Source organism: Solanum tuberosum, unplaced genomic scaffold (genome assembly GCF_000226075.1).
Source record: "Solanum tuberosum cultivar DM 1-3 516 R44 unplaced genomic scaffold, SolTub_3.0 scf00043, whole genome shotgun sequence".
Lineage (NCBI taxonomy): Eukaryota > Viridiplantae > Streptophyta > Magnoliopsida > Solanales > Solanaceae > Solanum > Solanum tuberosum.
The window spans coordinates 2,276,515-2,295,124 of NW_006238969.1; the positions used below are offsets into that span (position 1 = coordinate 2,276,515).

An 18,610-nucleotide genomic window follows, 5' to 3' on the forward strand; every position below is an offset into this window, starting at 1 on the left:
AAAGCTGACGCCTCTTTATTCTTCTTTTGTTCTAGTGAAATGTGCATAATATTCTATCAACAATATCCTCTAAGGAGGCTATTGTAAGCAAAATAAAACACCCAATTTTTTTTATAGTATTCTTACAACACTAAGTTTGTATTGTTCTAACTTATAAAACACCAAAAGTAAGAGAAATTTACTTTTTGTACTTTTGCAGACTTGCAGTACCTTTTGGTATTATTTAATGAAATTTATTTTGCCTTATCCAAAGAAAAAAGGAGAAAGAAAAAGATGGTTTGGTGCACCTTTTGTAAAGCACCCTCTTGTAAGAGCGGACAACAGTGTTATTCTTATAAACTTCTTGTTGTTGTATTTAACCCTTTTTGTCCATAAAAACAAAAGACCATGATTTTTAGGAAGGCCATAGCTTATTAACTTCATCTCAATTTCCTCCCTCATGGCCTTTGCTTTTTCAGAATGACTTTCAATGTTTCTGAATGACATTTTGCTTATTTGTTTTGTATGTGTATATTTTGTTTCTAGAGGGCTACTAATGTAGTTGTTTAGTTAATAATCTATTTTTTTTCTTTTTCATTTAGGGTCATGTGAACTTCACAGACACAATATCCTCCAATACTGCCACCATTTTCTGCCATATTAGAAGGTAACTATGAACCGTTACCTTTTTCAATTATCGAACGCCTTTTGGAAGGGATGTACTAATTTTAGCATCAGTACAGAGTGTTGTGAAGTACTGTAGTAGAAAAGTGTCACTCCCCAAGCCTATACCCTGGGCGTGGCCGGCACTCGAGAACAATTGCTGGCCCTAAGCGAACCCTTGGCCTGACTTACTTACTCAGTGGAAGACTTAATTCAACAAAGACAAGTCTATGTAATAAACTGGAATGTTATGAAGGAACATTAAACTGGCCATTTAGGCAAACTCAAGTCTCAACATAAGATAATGATAATGAAAAGACTAAAGAACTAAGATCTGACTGTCTATGAAACCTCTAAAATAACTGAGATGGATGTCGGGACAAACCCCACGACATCCTAATGAACTAATAAAATAACTGAAAGCAATAAAAAGGAGTCCTCCGGAATTCAAGGAGGCTCACCATCTGACTCTGGAGTGCTCACTGGATCAACGATGCGCTGGATGCCGATCGTAGTTATCTGTGTCTGTATCATAATAAGATGCAGGCCAACTGGCATCAGTACATTAAATGTACGAGTATGGGAGTTGGAATGCTAAACACAACATAGGCTTGAAAGGAATCCGAAGAACTTACCTAGCTTAACTCAACTCAACATAACTGAACTCATTTCAATATAAAGTAGTTTAAAACAAGTGCAATATAAAGAAAAACTGTTTAAAACATGATGTGAACTTTCTGTGTATGCAAAGATACATATAACTCTGAGATGTATTTAAAAATACAAATAAACTGTGTATTTAAGAAATCAATTATTTATGTGGGAGTTTTTCTAACCGACAACTATCACGTAAGAGCTATTGTGATGATACAACATTTTGCCTCACGCTGCCAGGGCCGTCCTATACTTTGCCGAGGGTATAGAACCTGAACTACTTAGTGGATCCACTAGTCTATGCTAAAAACACTAAAGGAATCATCTAAAAAGTATGACCCTTTTCTACCCATGATGGCTACATGGTTTATGGGGGCTGTGAGTTGTCTGAACTCTCCCCCATATCGGTGCTCAATAGTACTCCCAAAATAAGATATTAGCTCTTATATTTAAAATATACTTCTTTCTGTGAATTGAGATTGGTGCTCAAAAACTAAGCTCAAAGGCTATCTTGGAAATCAAAGTTTCCTCTCTTGCTTCATTTAGAAAGCGATTACTATTTTCTGAAAACTAGCCCGAAGGCTCTTTGGAAATCGAAGTTTCCTTTCTTGTTTAAATGTGAAAACATTTTAAACCCTTTGGGAATACATAGTCCCCATATTTTTTTGAATAAATGAACTTTAAACTTTACTCTTTAATCTTTACTCAACTTGAACTTTAAGTCGTAAAACAAAGTTAAAACATTTGGTAAAGACTTTTGGAAAACTCTAAGAACTTCTCTTGACTTGACTCTTACTTCTCTTGCCTTTGATCTTAACTTTCATTGAATTGGATTATGGATTCAAGGTTCATGATCTCATGTTTATGGATGATTTCATGAGGTTTATATGTACCTTAGAGTGTTGGAACCAATTAGAAAACATAGGTACATTGCTAAGGAACAAGTACTAAAAGGTGGGAAAGAAATAGGAAAGACTGGCGTCCCTGGTGCTTTGAGAGGCGCGGGGCGCCACAGGGAAAAGTTCATAGACTACCCTGGGGTGCGCTGGCTGGAGCGGCGCGGGGCGCCCCAAGGGTGAAAGTTCAGAGCCCTCTTTCGGGCGCGTTGGCTGGCGCGACGCCCCACCCCTATCCCCAGGTGTTTGACGTACTTTTATTGCTTCGTTTTTCATCTCTAAACCCTCTAAACTTCAATGGTTCTTTCCCCAAACACTTAGAATCATTTTTATCCTAAAAATACATCAGATTATACTCGAAAAACACAACTAACAACATGAATCAATCTCAAGAAAACTCCAACAACACAACCCACAAGAATTCAAAACGAATTTCATCAAGAACTCAAGGATTTACTTTCAAATCTAATAACTTTGCTGAAATTGAATCATGGTTGCCACGTGGGTGAACTAACCCAACGCTATGTGATCTCACATACCATGTAGGGATCACCCCTTGACGAAATCCACAAGCCAAACTTGACTATCTTGACGAATCTTGCTTCTCTTCTCCTTTCTCCTCTTCTTTTCTCTTCTCTCAAAACCCTAACTCTATTTTCCAAAGGCGTTAACTGACTAAGTTAAGTTTAGACACCTAAGTAATTATCAAAAATGAATTAAAATAAAAGGGTAAGGAAAAGACTAAACTACCCTTCTAAAATCCGGTTTTAGACTTTCCTTATTCGAACAACCCAACTTCCAAAGGGAATAATTCACACATACGAACTCGGAATCGCGCAAAATTAGTGGCATTGGAAAGATCATTCCAAGAGCTTTCCTTCCATATCTGGAAGTACACCTAACTCATCTTGAGATAGAAGTTATGGCCATTTGAAGTTGAACAAAACTCAACTCATTCTAACTTAACAAAATTTCTAGATTTTCATTCTTTCCAAAAATGACTATTTCCAATTATTAGCTTCTTCTTAGTTATTTAAAATTGCGAGATGCTACACAAAGAAAAATTCCCAGGAATCTGGATCATGATAGAAATACTTCTTCTGAAGAAATATATAGGACCCTAAGCATCAGAACTGGATGTGTATGAAAAATCTTTCATTTGTGAGGCTGTAAATGCAGTGATACATACTTATAATTCTTTTTCTTATACATAACTTGGCAGTTCTGGTTTTAGAACTTGTTTCCTTGTTTGAGTTTTGACACTTTTCTCTTTGCTTTAGTTTTTTCATGAGAGTTTTTGTTTTGAGTAGCTCGGTAATATTTCTTGGCTTGTCAATGTTCTAGATGGCACTGATCCAGATGCGGTGGCAAAGTCATTGCATAAGTTTGTGAACTATGGGAAGAAAAACAAATAGTCGGTGGCTGAGTTTCTAGTTACGATGTTAGTAAAGGTACTATGAATCTAGTTAATCTGGCCTCATCTTAAAGAGACTCCCAGTCCCTGGCAAACATATAGTTTTTTGGCTCATTATGGTCTCATTTAATTGCAGTCATTGTGGGTTGAGAAGCTATGGGCCAAAGGACTATGTGCAAGTACCTATGAAGCATCTTGGCTATCTAAAACATGGGACTCCAAAGTTTGCTACATCAGTGTAGTTATCTTTCACTAATTGATGTCCGTTGTGCTAAGTAATCTTTGAAATACTATATTAATGGATTATCGTGATCTTTACAGGATGAGGATTTCATTGATCGGTCTCAAAGTGCTGCAAGGGTTGTTGGGGAAGTAGAAGTGAAACACATTTAATTGTATGTACCTTATGAACAACAAGGAATTGAAGGAAAATAAGATTCTCAATAAGCCAATTCTCTCTCTCTCTCTCGATCTACTTACTATGAAAAACAGAGGACATAGTAGATTTCATTCACGTTGTTAATAAATGTCTCAAATAAAGTTACCCAATTTTTTGTGTAGAGTTATTCGATACTTGTGCTGGCAAGAGATAGCAAATGTTCGATATAATAGTTGAAATGTGTGCGATCTCTCCTTTGAAATACCAGCAATCCCTCTTTTTGAAAATCCAGCACAATATAGCCCATTCTCTCCTTTCCAATTTATCAATGTGCCATCTTCAAGGAATATTGAGCTATAATCCTACATACAAAAGAAAAAAAAATGTACATTATTTGAGACAATGATGATAAAATTAATAGTAAGTCTAATTAGTAACCAGGAAAACTTATCAAGAAAAACTTATCCGCACACGATATTTACAGGCAAGTGGAAAATTTAGAAACTCAAATTTAGAGTTAAAAAAAGAAGAACATAGTGATAATTTGCAAAACATACCTTTAGCCATTTGGTAGCAATATTCTTGTATCCAGTAGCAAAAATGATTGCATCAAATTGATGTTTATCTCCATTGTCAAACAGTATAGTATGTTCCTTTATTTCTAATATTCCAGGAAGTACCTAATAATCAATTGCCCATAAGTTATTTCACAAAAAAAAACCAAGTGTTATTTCCTTTTTTATAATAGATTATTAATGCATATTAGATGAACTATTTACACAAATATACTATATTAGCCAAAATTACTAAATGCTTCCGATTTCGTAACTATAATAGTTCAACGGTTGCCCATGATGATGAACATGTATTTTTATTCTTCTATATTAAATATTACTAATAGGTTCTTGGTAGTAATCAAATTTGAACTTGTGATGTGCGTCTAACCATACATCACATGTTGTACTTTTACTATCAGACCAAAACCGTCGGAAAAACTAAAGCGTTCTATTTTTCACATAATATTTCTCAAAATAGAATGAAATAAAATAAAGATAGTATCATACCATCATCTGTCCAAGTTTAATCTTGTCAGTGGGTCGAACATCAATTACTGGGATCTACCTTTTGATATTTTAACAGAAAATGGGCCTTTTTGGGGTTGTGGTATTCCTAAATTTCCAAATTTTAATTTTGTGTACTTTGCAATTACAGTATCAACCAAAGATATTGGTAAATATTTTAGCAACAACATTGCACTATACACCATCTCCCTTGTTAGAACATAAATCTGCAAAAACATTAGGATAAATTATATTAAAACTTTTAGAATTAACAACCATATTTATCAAAAATATAATTGATTGTGCATGTGAAAAACCTGCATAATCTAACTAGAGAAAAGTTATAGCACTTTGGGAGAACATCATGAACTAGAATGTACATATTTGGGGGTGTAAGTTTCATAATTTGTCGATATATAAAATAAAGAAGTACAAAATAAGATCAATTATAATGTAATTGTATATAACTTGTAGTATTCAAAAACATAGATCAAAGTTGGTAACTGGAATTACCAAGGGTTCTAAAAAAAGAAATATATATGAGTAATGCACGAAAGCTTATATTAAAAGAGAAATTTAAGTTTTATATACAGTTAGTGCAAATAAATTTTTCTACTATCATTAATCAAGTCATCTAATTGATATCTATAGACAAGTTTCTTCAAAATTATGAGATTCAAATTCTTAAAAATTAAAATATGTTATCTATGCAACATGTGAAATGACAATGTATAAAATTGTTAATAAGACAAACTTAGCAAAAAATAAGATTCTACTTATAAGAAAAAGAAACCCTAGTTCTTTTTCTTTGAATTCAGTTCCTCAAAGTAAAAAATATATGAGTTTTTTATACTTATACTAAACAACTTGTCACCTCTCCAAATCCTAGTCTTCTTTTTCTCATGATATAAGATACCCGATGAGACCTGAATTTAAAATTTTTAATTTTGTGTGATTGAGAAATGGAGTAATGAGATATTTCGATGTTTTTAGGATATTTAAATATCTATCCCAAATTTTTGTATTTACAATAATCCAACACCATATTCCTTAATCACTTTCTAGTCTACCAGTATTCCCTTTTTAAAGAACAACTGATTTCATTAAATCAACTTTGAATTCAGAATCGAGGATGTTTTTGCAATTTTGTATAGTTCGTAGAGAGTATATTTGTAAAATATAACACAAATGACAAATCGGTGGAAATTATTGGAGGTGAAGCTAATTCAAAAATATTATTTTAGATAAGAAATACCAAAAGGATATATATGACAGGATGGATGGTCAATAAAGTAGAATGAAAATTGTCACGCCTCGAGCCTACACCCCGGAAGTGGCTGGCACTCGAGAACCTTTTACTGGCCCCCAAACGAACCCTTGGCCTGACTTACTTACTCAGCGGAAGACTTAACTCAACACATATACATCTATGAAATAAATTGGAATGTTATAAAGGAAACATTCAACTGGCCATTAAGGCAAACTTAAGTCTCAACATAAGATAATGACAATGAAAAGACTAAAGAACTAACATTTGACTGTCTATGAAGCCTCTAAAACAACTGAGATGGATGTCGGGACAAACCCCACGACATCCTAATGAACTACTGAAATAACTAAAATCAATAAAAAGGAGTCCTCCGGAATGCAATGAGACTCACCAACTGACTCTGGAGTGCTCACTGGATCAACAATGCACTGAATGCCGATCCTAGTTACCTGTGTCTGCATCATAATAAGATGCAGGCGAACTGGCATCAGTATATTGGATGTACGAGTATGCGAGTTGGAATGCTAAACACAACATAGGCTTGAAAGGAATCTGAAGAACTTACCTGGCTCAACTCCACTCAACATAACTGAATTCATTTCAATATAAAGTAGTTTAAAACAAATGCAATATAAAGAAAACCTGTTTAAAACATAATGTCAACTCTGTGTGTATGCAAAGATACACTAAAACTCTGCAATGTATGTAATAATACAATAAACTGTGTATATAAGAATACAGTTACTTATGTGGGAGTTTCTCTAACCGACAACCATCACGTAAGAGCTATTGTGATGATACAACGTTTTGCCTCACGCTGCAAGGGCGGTCCTATACCTTGCCGAAGGTATAGAACCTGAATTACTAAGTGGATCTACTAGTCTATGCCAAGAGGCACTAAAGGAATCATCTAAAAAGTATGACCCTTTTCTACCCATGATGGCTACATGGTTTATGGGGGCTGTGAGTTGTCTGAACTCTCCCCCATATCAGTTCTCAATACTACTCCCAAAAATATAATATTAGTTCTTATATTTAAAAACATACTTCTTTCTGTGATTTGAGATTAGTGCTAAAAAACATAGCTCAAAGGCTATCTTGCAAATCAAAGTTTCCTCTCTTTCTTCATTTAGAAAGCGATTTCTCTTTTCTGAAAACTAGCCCGAAGGCTCTTTGGAAATCGAAGTTTCCTTTCTTGTTTAAATGTGAAAACATTTCAAACCCTTTGGGAATACATAGTCCCCATATACTTTTGAAGAAATGAACTTCAAACTTTTACTCTTTACTCTTTACTCTACTTGATCTTTAAGTCTTAAAACAAAGTTAAAAGCATTTGCAAAAGACTTCTTGGAAAGACTTTGAGAACTTCCTAGACTTGGCTCTTAACTTTCCTTAAATTTGAATTTATGGATTCAAGGTTATGATTAGTGTTTCAGGATGATTTCTAGATGTTTAGAAGTCATTTAGAGTAGTTAGAATCAATAGGAAGTTTTAGTACACTTTAGAAGGACTTAAATGGGCTAACGACGAAAAATTGATGAAAAACGACAATCCGGGCGCGTCCCTGGCGCGCTGCGCCATCCCCAAATTACTGGGGCTCCAAAATGGCGCACTGCTGGCGCTCCACCCCAGCCTTCCTGGCGCTATGGGGGCGCGTCGCACCACCTGTTCCTTAGGCAAAAATCTGATGAACTTTTGGTCTCGTTTTCTGATCTTAAATTGATTTTAATCAATTCTTTTTCTCAAATTCACTTTAGAATCAGATACCCAAGGTGTATACACAAAATCTAACTCATACAACTCAAGGAATCAACACTTTAATATCAAGAAACTCCTTAATCTCAACTGATATTCAAGAACATCAAATTCTCAATCTTTTTATGATGAAAAAATGCTGAATTAAACATTCTTGGCGCATGGGTGAACTAACCCAACGCTATGTGATCTCACATAGCTTGTAGGGATCACCCCCGATGAAATCCACATGCTAAACTCGACGATCTTGCCGAATCTTGCTTCTCTTCTCCTTTCTCCTCTTCTTTTCTCTTTTCTCCAAGCCCTAGCGTATTTTGGTAAAAGCGTAAACTGATATAATTCTAATTAGACCCTAACTTAATTACCAAAAACGAAATAAAATAATTGGGCAAGGAAAAGTCCAAACTACCCTTTAAAAGTCCGGATTGGAATTTCCTTATTCCAACAGTCTAACTTCCAAAGGGCATAACTCACTCATACAAACTCGGAATCGCGCAAACTCAGCAGCGTAAGAAAGATAATTCCAATTTCTTTCCTACCAAATCTGTAAGTACCTCTAAATTATCTTGAGCTAGAAGTTATGGCTGTTTAAAGTTGGCCAAAACTCAACTTATTCTAAATTAACAAAATTTCCAGATTTTTCATTCTTTCCAAAAATGACTATTTTAAATTATTAGCTTCTTCCTAGTTATTTCAATTTGTGAGATGTTACAAAATCATGGGAAATCATGTTCATGTTCAGGCCCTTTCACATAAGGGTATGACCTGGTGTTGATGGTCAAGAAACCCATACCCAATATCTTGATGAATCGAGTTACAACATTACAAAATGCTAGTAAAAAGTAACAGGTACCATGTAAAATAGTTGATGTACAACTAAACTGATAGAACACCACCATTTTAATAATTTTTATAACAAACACAAACCTACTCACATACAAACAAATAACGATAAAAGTAAAGATAAGGCATAAAGAGATAGAGAGACTTACTGGACTTCTAACAAAAATTGATGTGTGACTTTCATAATTTGAAAGATCAAAAGCTATTTCTATCCCAGAATGTCCTGATCCAATGACCAATACCTTTTTATCCTTATATTTTTTACCAGATCTATAATCACTTGAATTGATTATTTCGCCTTTGAAATTTTCTATTCCTATCATTTTAGGATTATAACCTTCGTTATTTTCTCCAGTAGACAAAATGAAGAAATCACTAGCATACATTTCAATTTCTCCGCTAGTTAAATTTCTTGAATTGACATTCCATTTCTTTTCCCTAGTGTTGTAAAAGGCCGATTCAACATGATGAGTTCGTGATTTGGACTCATTTAGGACTTTATTTGAATAGATTTAGTGTCCTCAAATGCATGTTTTGTACCAAAAACTGATGTAAATCCTTGAATTTTAGGTATTTGGATTGAGGAACAAAGCATGGACACTATTGAGCAAAAAGGAACAAGGCAGCTGAAAGAACGAAGGAAAGAAGGCCTGAGAATCGCCTAACCCATTAAGCAAGTTGTCGAAAGGCCAGGGTCTCACCTAATGTTCTAGAGTGCCAAGCCCTGAAGGAGAAAATCTAGTCAGCAAGAGAAAGGAGTAGTCGGTGAGTCGGCGAACGGGTCCGCGCTGCAGTGCCATATCGCCTAAATTTACAGAACCTGAAGATATTGAAGGCAAAAGGAAAAAGGCGATGAAAAGGACCAAATGGCGGATCGCCTAGTGGATCGGCGATCCCGACCTACTGCGCCGACAAAACCTTCACAACACACTTTTTGACAACTATAAATACTTGTTTAATTTTTTAGCTTAGTAATCAGATTTGGTAGGGAATCATATTATTATTCAGTTTTTGAAGTTGAGAGCTTAAACTGAATAGAGAGACAATATTTCCTTAACTTTGAAGATTTGAAGATTTTCATTTCTAAGAAATTGGAAGTGGGTGTTGAAGATTCTTCATCTTAGACCTTTGTAAAGACTATATCAATCCTACCCAGTTGATGGAAACACAACTTGGTAACAATTTTTACCCTTTTACTATGTCTAGCTAAAACTCCAAATTCTTGGGGTGTGATTATGTGATTATTGTTTGATTTAACTGCTGGGTATTGTTAATTGATAGTTTATTTACTGTTAAAAAGTGATTTCGTTCAGTAATTGTGGTTGAATTTAATGGGTTGTAGTTGCAAATACAATCTTAACTTTGTGTTTTTTGCTTGCTCGAAAGAGAGGTTTTAAAACCAAAATTACTGAATCGATGGTCTGTGGGCATTGGGTTGTCATGAGTTCAGCTCGAGAGAGTGAATCCTAAACCCTTTTCCACACATTCAGCTCGAGAGAGTGAATGGACTAAAGCGAAGGTTGTTCTTCATTGCTGCTTATTGGTGTTTGACAGAAACCAATTTGATTCGAGGTAAATTATTTAAGAGAAAGTTTACCCCCACTAAAGTCTAGCTTATTCACTGATTTGCAGCTGTTTACTATTAATAGCAATTACACAGTTATTTACCTTGGCCCAAAATCTAATCACATCCCAAGAATTCCGTCTCTATATTCGTATTTTCATGTTATTTACTGTTTACTTGATAATACAAACAAACCCCCTTGATATTTGATACTTGTGTCACCTATAATTTAAACCATGTTTTTCTTCGTAAATGTTTTTTGCTATGATTGACTTGAACATATTCTTACTTACCTATTTATTCTCGAGTACGAACCACTCCCTTGGGACTCGACCCCAACTTACTAATTGGGTTATATGACTATTGAACGATTGCTGATGCTTAGTATTGGATGAAGCATCTTTGATAGCGTTACACATTTATCAAAATGGAGCCGCTGCCGAGGAGTGGTGTTACTTGAGAATTTTTAGTTAAGTTGGATTTTGTTCTTGTTAGTTATAGTTCTACTTACTTAATTTTTAGTTTTGTTTTGCTTGTTTGTGTGTTAAAACATGAAGTATGAGTGTGAACGGCAACAATGTCAGCCAAGTAAGCCATCAAGATGACATCAGAAACCTCAACGATGTTAACGAGCCTCATGCTAATGACCCCCATCTCATGGGAGGTATTGGTGCCATTCGCTTGCCTCCCGCTGAAGGGAATGCGGTGTTCCACATCACGAGTACTATGTTGCAACCATTGCAACTAAAAGGGATTTTCAGTGGTTTGGCTCATGAGGATCCCCATGAGCACATTAGAAAGTTCCTGGATGTATGCGGACCATTCTCCTTCAAGAATATCTCCCAAGAATTGATCCGGTTGAGGTTGTTCACATTCTCTTTGATGGGAGAAACGTGCAAGTGGCTGGCTGAATTGCCACGTGAATCAATCACTTCGTGGGAAGAGTTGGTTACCGCATTTCAAGTGCGATTTATCTCTCTCTCGAAGATGATGACTCTTCGGGACAACATTCAGGGCTTTAAGCGTCTAGAGGGCGAGCCGATTCATGAAACTTGGCTGCTATTCAAGAAGTTGGTGCTTCAATGCCCAACACATGGCCTGCCTGATAACGTCTTGCTGCAGTATTTTTACCGGAGTCTTGACTCGGTAAATAAGGGTATTGCTGACCAACTTTCTCTGGGAAGTTTGATGCAGCAACCTTATGTGACAGCGGCTCAACTCTTGGATGTCATGAATACCATAAACAGGTCGTGGTACACTCGTGAAGACCAGGTCTCCCCTCTAACATTCAAGTTGACGAAGGAACAGACAGAGAAGGACCAAGAGAGGGACCAGAACATGGCCAAGATCATGACACAACTTGACATTTTGTCTAAAAATGTCATGGGAGCTGGTGCTCGAAGTGTTAATGTGGTGGGTGTCGGGTGTGCTAATCCAGATGAGTCCAAGTTTGAAGCCTTGTACAATGAAGAGGTAAATTTCCTAACCAACCAAGGCGGTGGTTATCGATCAAACTACCCAAGGCAGGGTGGTAACTAAGGTTAGAGTAGGGATGAAGATTGGAAATATCGATATCATGAATGGAGGGACCGTAATCCAAATTGGAAGGATGGGGAGAAGGATAGGTATGTGCCTCCCCACGAGTGCCAAAAGCCAAAGGATTTTGAAGGTGGTAGGTCTAAGGATATGTTTTCTCGTATCCTCAACAAAGTTGAGGGGTCGGATAAGATCTTGAAAAGGATGAAACAAGCCGTGTCGACCCTTAGCCAGACCGTCACCTCCCATTCAGTGTCGATCAAGCAGTTGGATACCCAAATGGGTCATATCTCGTCTCATCTAAACCCGAGACAGCAAGGGGGGTTGCCTAGTGACACTATCGTCAATCCCAAGAATGAGGTTTGAAGGTGGACTTGCATTGTGCCATGATGTTAACTAAGGCGTTTCTTGGGAGGCAACCTAAGCTTTATTTTCTTTCTTTTTAAATTTGGAATAATAGTGTGTTGATTGTGTAGGTCAAAGTGTGGAAAGTGATTGAAAAGTACAGGTTGGTGAGCAAATGGTCCAGTCAGTGCATCGCTAAAGAGGTTGGCAAACTCGACCTAGACCGTCGTTGGACTCAAAACAATTTTACATTGGAGTCTGTGAAACTTGGCAAGCCCAGGAAATTATTGGCGAATCGCCGACCAGGTCGGCGATCCCGATCTAATCCGCCGTTTGGACCTCCACATCAACTGAAGGTTCTGTAAAACTCAGCGAGGTAAGTGACCACTCGGCGTTTTGCCGAGTTGGTCGGTGAGCACGACTAATGTCACCGAATGGGCGAGAACTGGACGGTTTTTAAAAGGCCAAAGGTTTAAACTTCCAACTCTTTCACTTTCCCTCACTTTTGAACTTCCCAAACTCACACCCACACTTTAGTTCCCTATATTTTTGCACTTTTACCCTGTTTTAGACGTTGGAATTGTGTTCGGAGTGGATTACATTGCCGCCTAGCATTTCAATATCATTTTAATCGGCATCTAAGGTTGGTTTTCCAAACCCCAAGTTTACATTTAGCGATTTTGTACTCATTTTCAATGATTTTATCTTAGTGTCGTGTGCTGGGCTTCTCTGATCTTAATTGTGTATGTGTGTGCCTGTGTTAATTCAAAAATCTTAATAGTAATGTTTAGATTGTTGATTTCCTATGAATTTGTGCCTTAAAATTGGTTATATCTTGTTGGGTTGTGCTTGCATGTTGTTTGGTCTAGTCGGGTGAAGTCTAAGTAACCCGTATTTGTGCCAAATGACATAATTTGCCAAATGATAGAGCGAGTGATGTAATTCTTAAGGGCAAAAGTCATCAAATGGCCAAATTTGGCAAAACCGAGAGAAGTCTGAGTATTCCGGGGTGATGGGTGTTGTGGATTTTACTTTAATTTGACTAGTGCATGCTTTGATTTTGTTTTTGGGGGTTGCGGGGTTAAATTTGAGAAGTTGGGTTGACAGTAGGCACGTTGGTCCCCATTTCGCCTTTAATTTCATCCTTTAATTGATGTTGGGTTCTGTAACTTTCAGCGAGAAGCCTGAGGTCGCCGAAGACACTCGGCGACTAGCTGAAAGTCTTCTTGATCGCCCTTTGTCTGCACCCCTGAACCCTTTTTGCACTGTAACTTTCGGTGGGCTAGGACTTGCTCACCGAAAGATGTCGGCGATTCGCCGAAAGGACCTTCCCATCATCGACTTGCTAAAAATTTTGAGCCAATCCCTTTGGCGAGCCCGACCTAGCTCGCCAAAGATATTCGGCTACTCGCTGACTGGTTCGGCGAATCTGTCTACAACTAGTTTTCTGTGCTTTTGTTTGAAGTTTTCCAACTTTTTCCTGATGTTTTGCAGATATGGTGAAGAAAAATAAAGATATGACACCCCAGAAAAGAGTATGGGGTATCATTATCAACGAAGAGGGATCAAATCCTCCAAAAAGAGGAAGACAAGAGCCTCCAACTAGAGGTCAGAGTAGGGGCAAGAGGCCCATTTATGACAGGGATACTACTCCCATAGGCCCCTATATTCCTTCATGGCCTGGGGATTCTATGCAGCTGCGCAGACCTATCTAGCAGACCAATCTAGCAGACATACCTTTGGCAGCTCCTAGTGGGTCTGGTACTGCTGTTCCTTCTAAGGTGACCCCGGGCACTGATGCCCAAGTTCAGATTGATGCACCGGGAACTGATATCCAGACAGATGGAGCGACTGATTAGACAGGACCCCTCTTTATCTCCCTCTCTATCTTTCTTTATTTTAACTTTTGTATATTTTTGTTTGCATTTGAGGACAAATGTTTTATTTGTGGTGGGGTGAGGCCTACCTTTTGTGATTTTGTGACTCTCTGGTTTTGTTTGTATATTGAGTTTTGAGCTGAAATTGTGTTGTACACTGCTTTTTGTGGAAGGTTTGAGCTTGTGTCTCCATGTTTTTAATTGCAAATGATTTTTGTCCCTTCCGAAAATTTTGCCACCTCTTGTTTGTGTTGAATGTGGCTGTTCTTTTGCAAATTTGAGTATCAGGTTTGATTAATACCGATGGCTTGAATAGTGCTCATAATCGAACAAAACTGAATGTGCGGCAACGATGAGGCCAAATGAAGTTGCATAACCAATATGTGAACTCTTTGCATCTCGTTGTGACTAGCCAAGTATCGAATTTAGTCTCTTGTGATGAGCATTGCACACTAGCGAAAGTGTGGAGTCTTGTTTGACTATGGAGTCAATGCCTTGTGTGATGAGCTTACCGTGAACCATGTGTGATGACACCTGGAATTTTCCCCGTTGGTCCGGTTGACTTAGTGATGCAATCTCTTGATATGATCTTAGGCAACTTTAAAGAGTATGAAACAATTTGACATTATACCTCTTTTGTGGCCTACCTTGTGAGTGTGTGAACTCCTTTTGAGAACCCTTTGAGCCTTAACCTTTTCTTGGAAGAAACTTGATGGAAACATTGTGACCTTTTCTTGATCCAATACCCATAATCATCATGATTTGTGATTTGTTTGAATAGCCAACTTAGGCCAAAAATCTAAAGTTGGGGGGTGTGGTGAAAAAGAGAAGGTAAATCAAGACGTGCAAGAAAGTCCCCATTTACCCATGTTTTAGAGAAAAAATGGAACCCCTCCATAAAAAAATTGAAAAAGAAGAAAAGAATGAAAAAGAAAAAGAAAGAAAAAGTTAGCGGAATAAAGTTGTGAAAATGCAAAAAGAAATGGGGTTTCCAACAATCCATGGAAAATGGATAATGGGATGACTTCTGAGCACGAATGAAGAATGATGAAGAAAAGGAATGGAAGTGTTGTTCACACCACATCTCATGAGGACTATAGTCATTCAGCCTAAATGACCATACCTTTGCACTCAGCCCCGTTACAAGCCTTGAAAAGACCTTTTTGATCTTGAGTAAGCTGAAACAAATGTTGGTTGGAAAATACGGGCAAACCTATGGGTGAAATCATACATTTTGTTCATCTTTGTGAGTGTGAGCATTTCATTTGATTCCGGAACTTTAAATTGTTGAACCATTGTGTGTGAATATGGAATCATTCTTTGTGTGAGGGCATTTGTAGTACCTTTGTTGAGCTTGAGATTCTTTGATATTGGTGAGTCACAACTTGACTCTTTGAGTGCACAATTGATCTTTGCATGAGTAAGTTGAGTCTTTTTGTGTGCATTCATGATTGAATCTTGTGTAGCACTGTTTGAGTACACCCTTTTTGAATTGTTGAACTTGAGTTTTACTTGAGGACAAGCAAAAGTTTAAGTTGGGAGTGTTGATGAATCCACAATTTGGACTCATTTAGGAATTATTTGAATAGATTTAGTGTCCCAAAATGCATGTTATGTACCAATAACTGATGTAAATCCTTGAATTTTAGGTATTTGGATTGAGGAACAAAACATGGACACTATTGAGAAAAAAGGGACAAGGTAGCTGGAAGAACGAAGGAATGAAGGCCTGAGGATCGCCTAGCCCATTTGGCGAGTCACCGAACGGCCAGGGTCTCGCCTAATGTTCAAGAGTGCCAAACCCTGAAGGAGAAAATCTAGTCGGTGAGAGAAAGTAGCAGTCGGTGAGTCACCGAACGGTTCTGCGATGCAGTGCCATATTGCCCAAAGTTACAAAACTTGAAGATGCTGAAGGCAAGAGCAAAACAACGATGAAAATGACCAAAGGGCGGATCACCGAGTGAATCGGCGATCCCGACTTACTGCGCCGACTGAACCTTCGCAGCACACTTTTTGAAAACTATAAATACTTGTTTAATTTTTTAGCCTAGTAATCAGATTTGGTAGGGAATCATATTATTATTCAGTTTTTGAAGTTGAGAGTTTAGAACTGAATAGAGAGACAATATTTCCTTAGCTTTAAAGATTTGAAGATTTCCATTTCTAAGAAATTGGAAGTGGGTGTTGAAGATTCTTCATCTTAGACCTTTGTAAAGACTATATCAATCCTACCCAGTTGATGGAAACACAACTTGGTAACAATTTTACCTTTTACTATGTCTAGCTAAAACCCCAAATTCTTGGGGTGTGATTATGGGTTTAATTAACTGCTGGGTATTGTTAATTGATAGTTTATTTGCGGTTTAAAAGTGATATTGATCAGTAATTGTGGTTGAATTTAATGGGTTGTAGTTGCAAATACAATCTTAACTTCGTGTTTTTGGCTTGCTCTAGAAAGGGGTTTCAAAACCAAAATTATTGAATTGATGGTCTGTGGGTATTGGGTTGTCATGAGTTCAGCTCGAGAGAGTGAATCCTAAACCCTTTTCCACACATTTAGCTCGAGAGAGTGAATGGACTAAAGTGAAGGCAGTGATTTATTGCTGCTTAATGGTGTTCGAGAGAAACCAATTTGATTCGGGGTAAATTGTTCGAGAGAAAGTTTAACCCCACTAAAGTCTAGCTTATTCAATGATTTGCAGTTGTTTACTATTAATTTCAATTACCCGTATGTTTGCCTTGGCCCATAATCCAATCACATCCCAAGAATCCCGTCTCTATATTCGTATTTTCGTGTTATTTACTGTTTTAGTTGTTAATACAAACAAACCTCCTTGATATTTGACACTTGTGTCACCTATAATTTAAACCATGTTTTTCTTCGTAAATATTTTTAACTATGATTGACTTGAGCATATTCTTACTTACCTATTGATTCTCGAGTACGAACCACTCCCTTGGGACTCGACCCCAACTCACTAGTTGGGTTATCTTACTATTGAACGATCGCTGATGCTTAGTATTGGATGAAACATCTTTGATAGCGTTACACATTTATCACAACACAAGTTTAAAATTTTGGCTTGATGTTGAAATGCTCAATATACTCATCTAAGTATTGAATAAATTCTTTTTTCGGCATATACTTAGGTGATGAAGTTGCATGTGGCATAAACGGCAATGAACAAAAGTCCTTTGATAAATGCAAATGAAGTCTATCATAAGTCTTTTTCTTCCACAAATAAGCACAACAATCTTGCTTTTCCAAAACAACATCATTTATGCCCAGTTTGTTTAAACATGCTGATACAACTATACCGGATGGTCCAGCTCCAACCAAAGTAATGTGTTTTTTTTCCCCTCTTTTAAAGTGTAATAGAAAACAACAGTTACAAGTAAATGCAAATTTTTTATTATTGAAACAAAATCTGAGTTTTTTCTCAATTCTTTGGTAGATGTGAAAACATTTAAGTGAAAGTTATCTTTAGCTTAAGCTAAAATGTGTCATATTCATTTTTCTATAAATGAATTTTGCAGTTTCAAAAAGAGACAAATTACAAAAATTTACTTGAATTTGACTAAAGTTTATTGACCGGCTCTATTCAAAGTATATTTTTTTTGTGTTTTTATCTGTGTCTTAGATTTTCAGATAAACACTCTACTAATTAAATTATATTATAAAATTATTTTCTTTGTTAAAAAAATTAGAATTAAGAAGAAAGATGATTTTTTTGATATATTAAATAGGAAAAGAAGCTTAAATATGCCAGCGAATTTTGAGAAAAGGCTCATCTATGCCATTAATTTGAGTTATTTTTCTAATGGAAATGACAGATATCATGCTCCGATGCTACCCCCTTGACGTAAGCTGTAACACCCCACAACTAGAAAGAGCTAGAATTAGAAAGAGTCAATTTTGGAAAGAATAAAAAATCTGGAAGTTTGACAAAATTAAATTAAGTATGAGTTTTGGTACAACTTCAACTGATTATAAATCCTAGCTCAATATTATTTAGGTGTTATAAAAGATATCATAGGAAATATCTTTGAATTATCTTTCCAACGCCACCAAGTTTGATCAGTTTCGAGTTCGTATGAGGGAGATATGTTTATTTGAAGTTGGGTTGTCTAGATAAGGAAAGTCAAAACCGGATTTTAGAAGGGTATTGTGGTTTTTTCACCACCCAATTAAATTAATTTCGTTTTTGGTAAATACATAGCAGTCTAAATTGAATTTGGTCAGTTTACGCACTCAAAGAATTCACGCTAGGGTTTTTAGAGAAAGAACGCAAGAGGAGAAAAGAGGAGAAAGAGCCAAGGTTCATGGTTCTTGAATTTTTGCTTGTAGATTTCGTCAAGGGGTGATCCCTACGA

At 36.7% G+C, this 18,610-nt stretch overlaps 1 protein-coding gene across 1 annotated transcript; it reads right to left on the minus strand.

The window, feature by feature from the left end:
• Positions 1-4,137: 4,137 nt before the first annotated feature.
• LOC107059872 (probable indole-3-pyruvate monooxygenase YUCCA10) lies at positions 4,138-9,300 on the minus strand. The gene is made up of 4 exons (XM_015306949.1): positions 9,064-9,300; positions 5,196-5,273; positions 4,543-4,665; positions 4,138-4,347 (listed from the first exon to the last, which is right to left on the minus strand). Exons 1-4 carry the CDS (start codon positions 9,298-9,300, stop codon positions 4,138-4,140), a joined length of 648 nt encoding a protein of 215 aa, XP_015162435.1.
• Between the last annotated feature and the right edge of the window lie 9,310 nt (positions 9,301-18,610).

Coding starts and splice junctions, on each gene's coding strand:
- LOC107059872 (XM_015306949.1), bottom strand. CDS start 9,300: ATGTATGCTAGTGATTTCTTCATTTTGTCTACTGGAGAAAATAACGAA. Junction 4,666..5,195: donor CAATATCTTTGGTTGATACT/GTAATTGCAAAG, acceptor ATTGATTATTAG/GTACTTCCTGGAATATTAGA. Junction 4,348..4,542: donor TTGCTACCAAATGGCTAAAG/GTATGTTTTGCA, acceptor TTTTGTATGTAG/GATTATAGCTCAATATTCCT.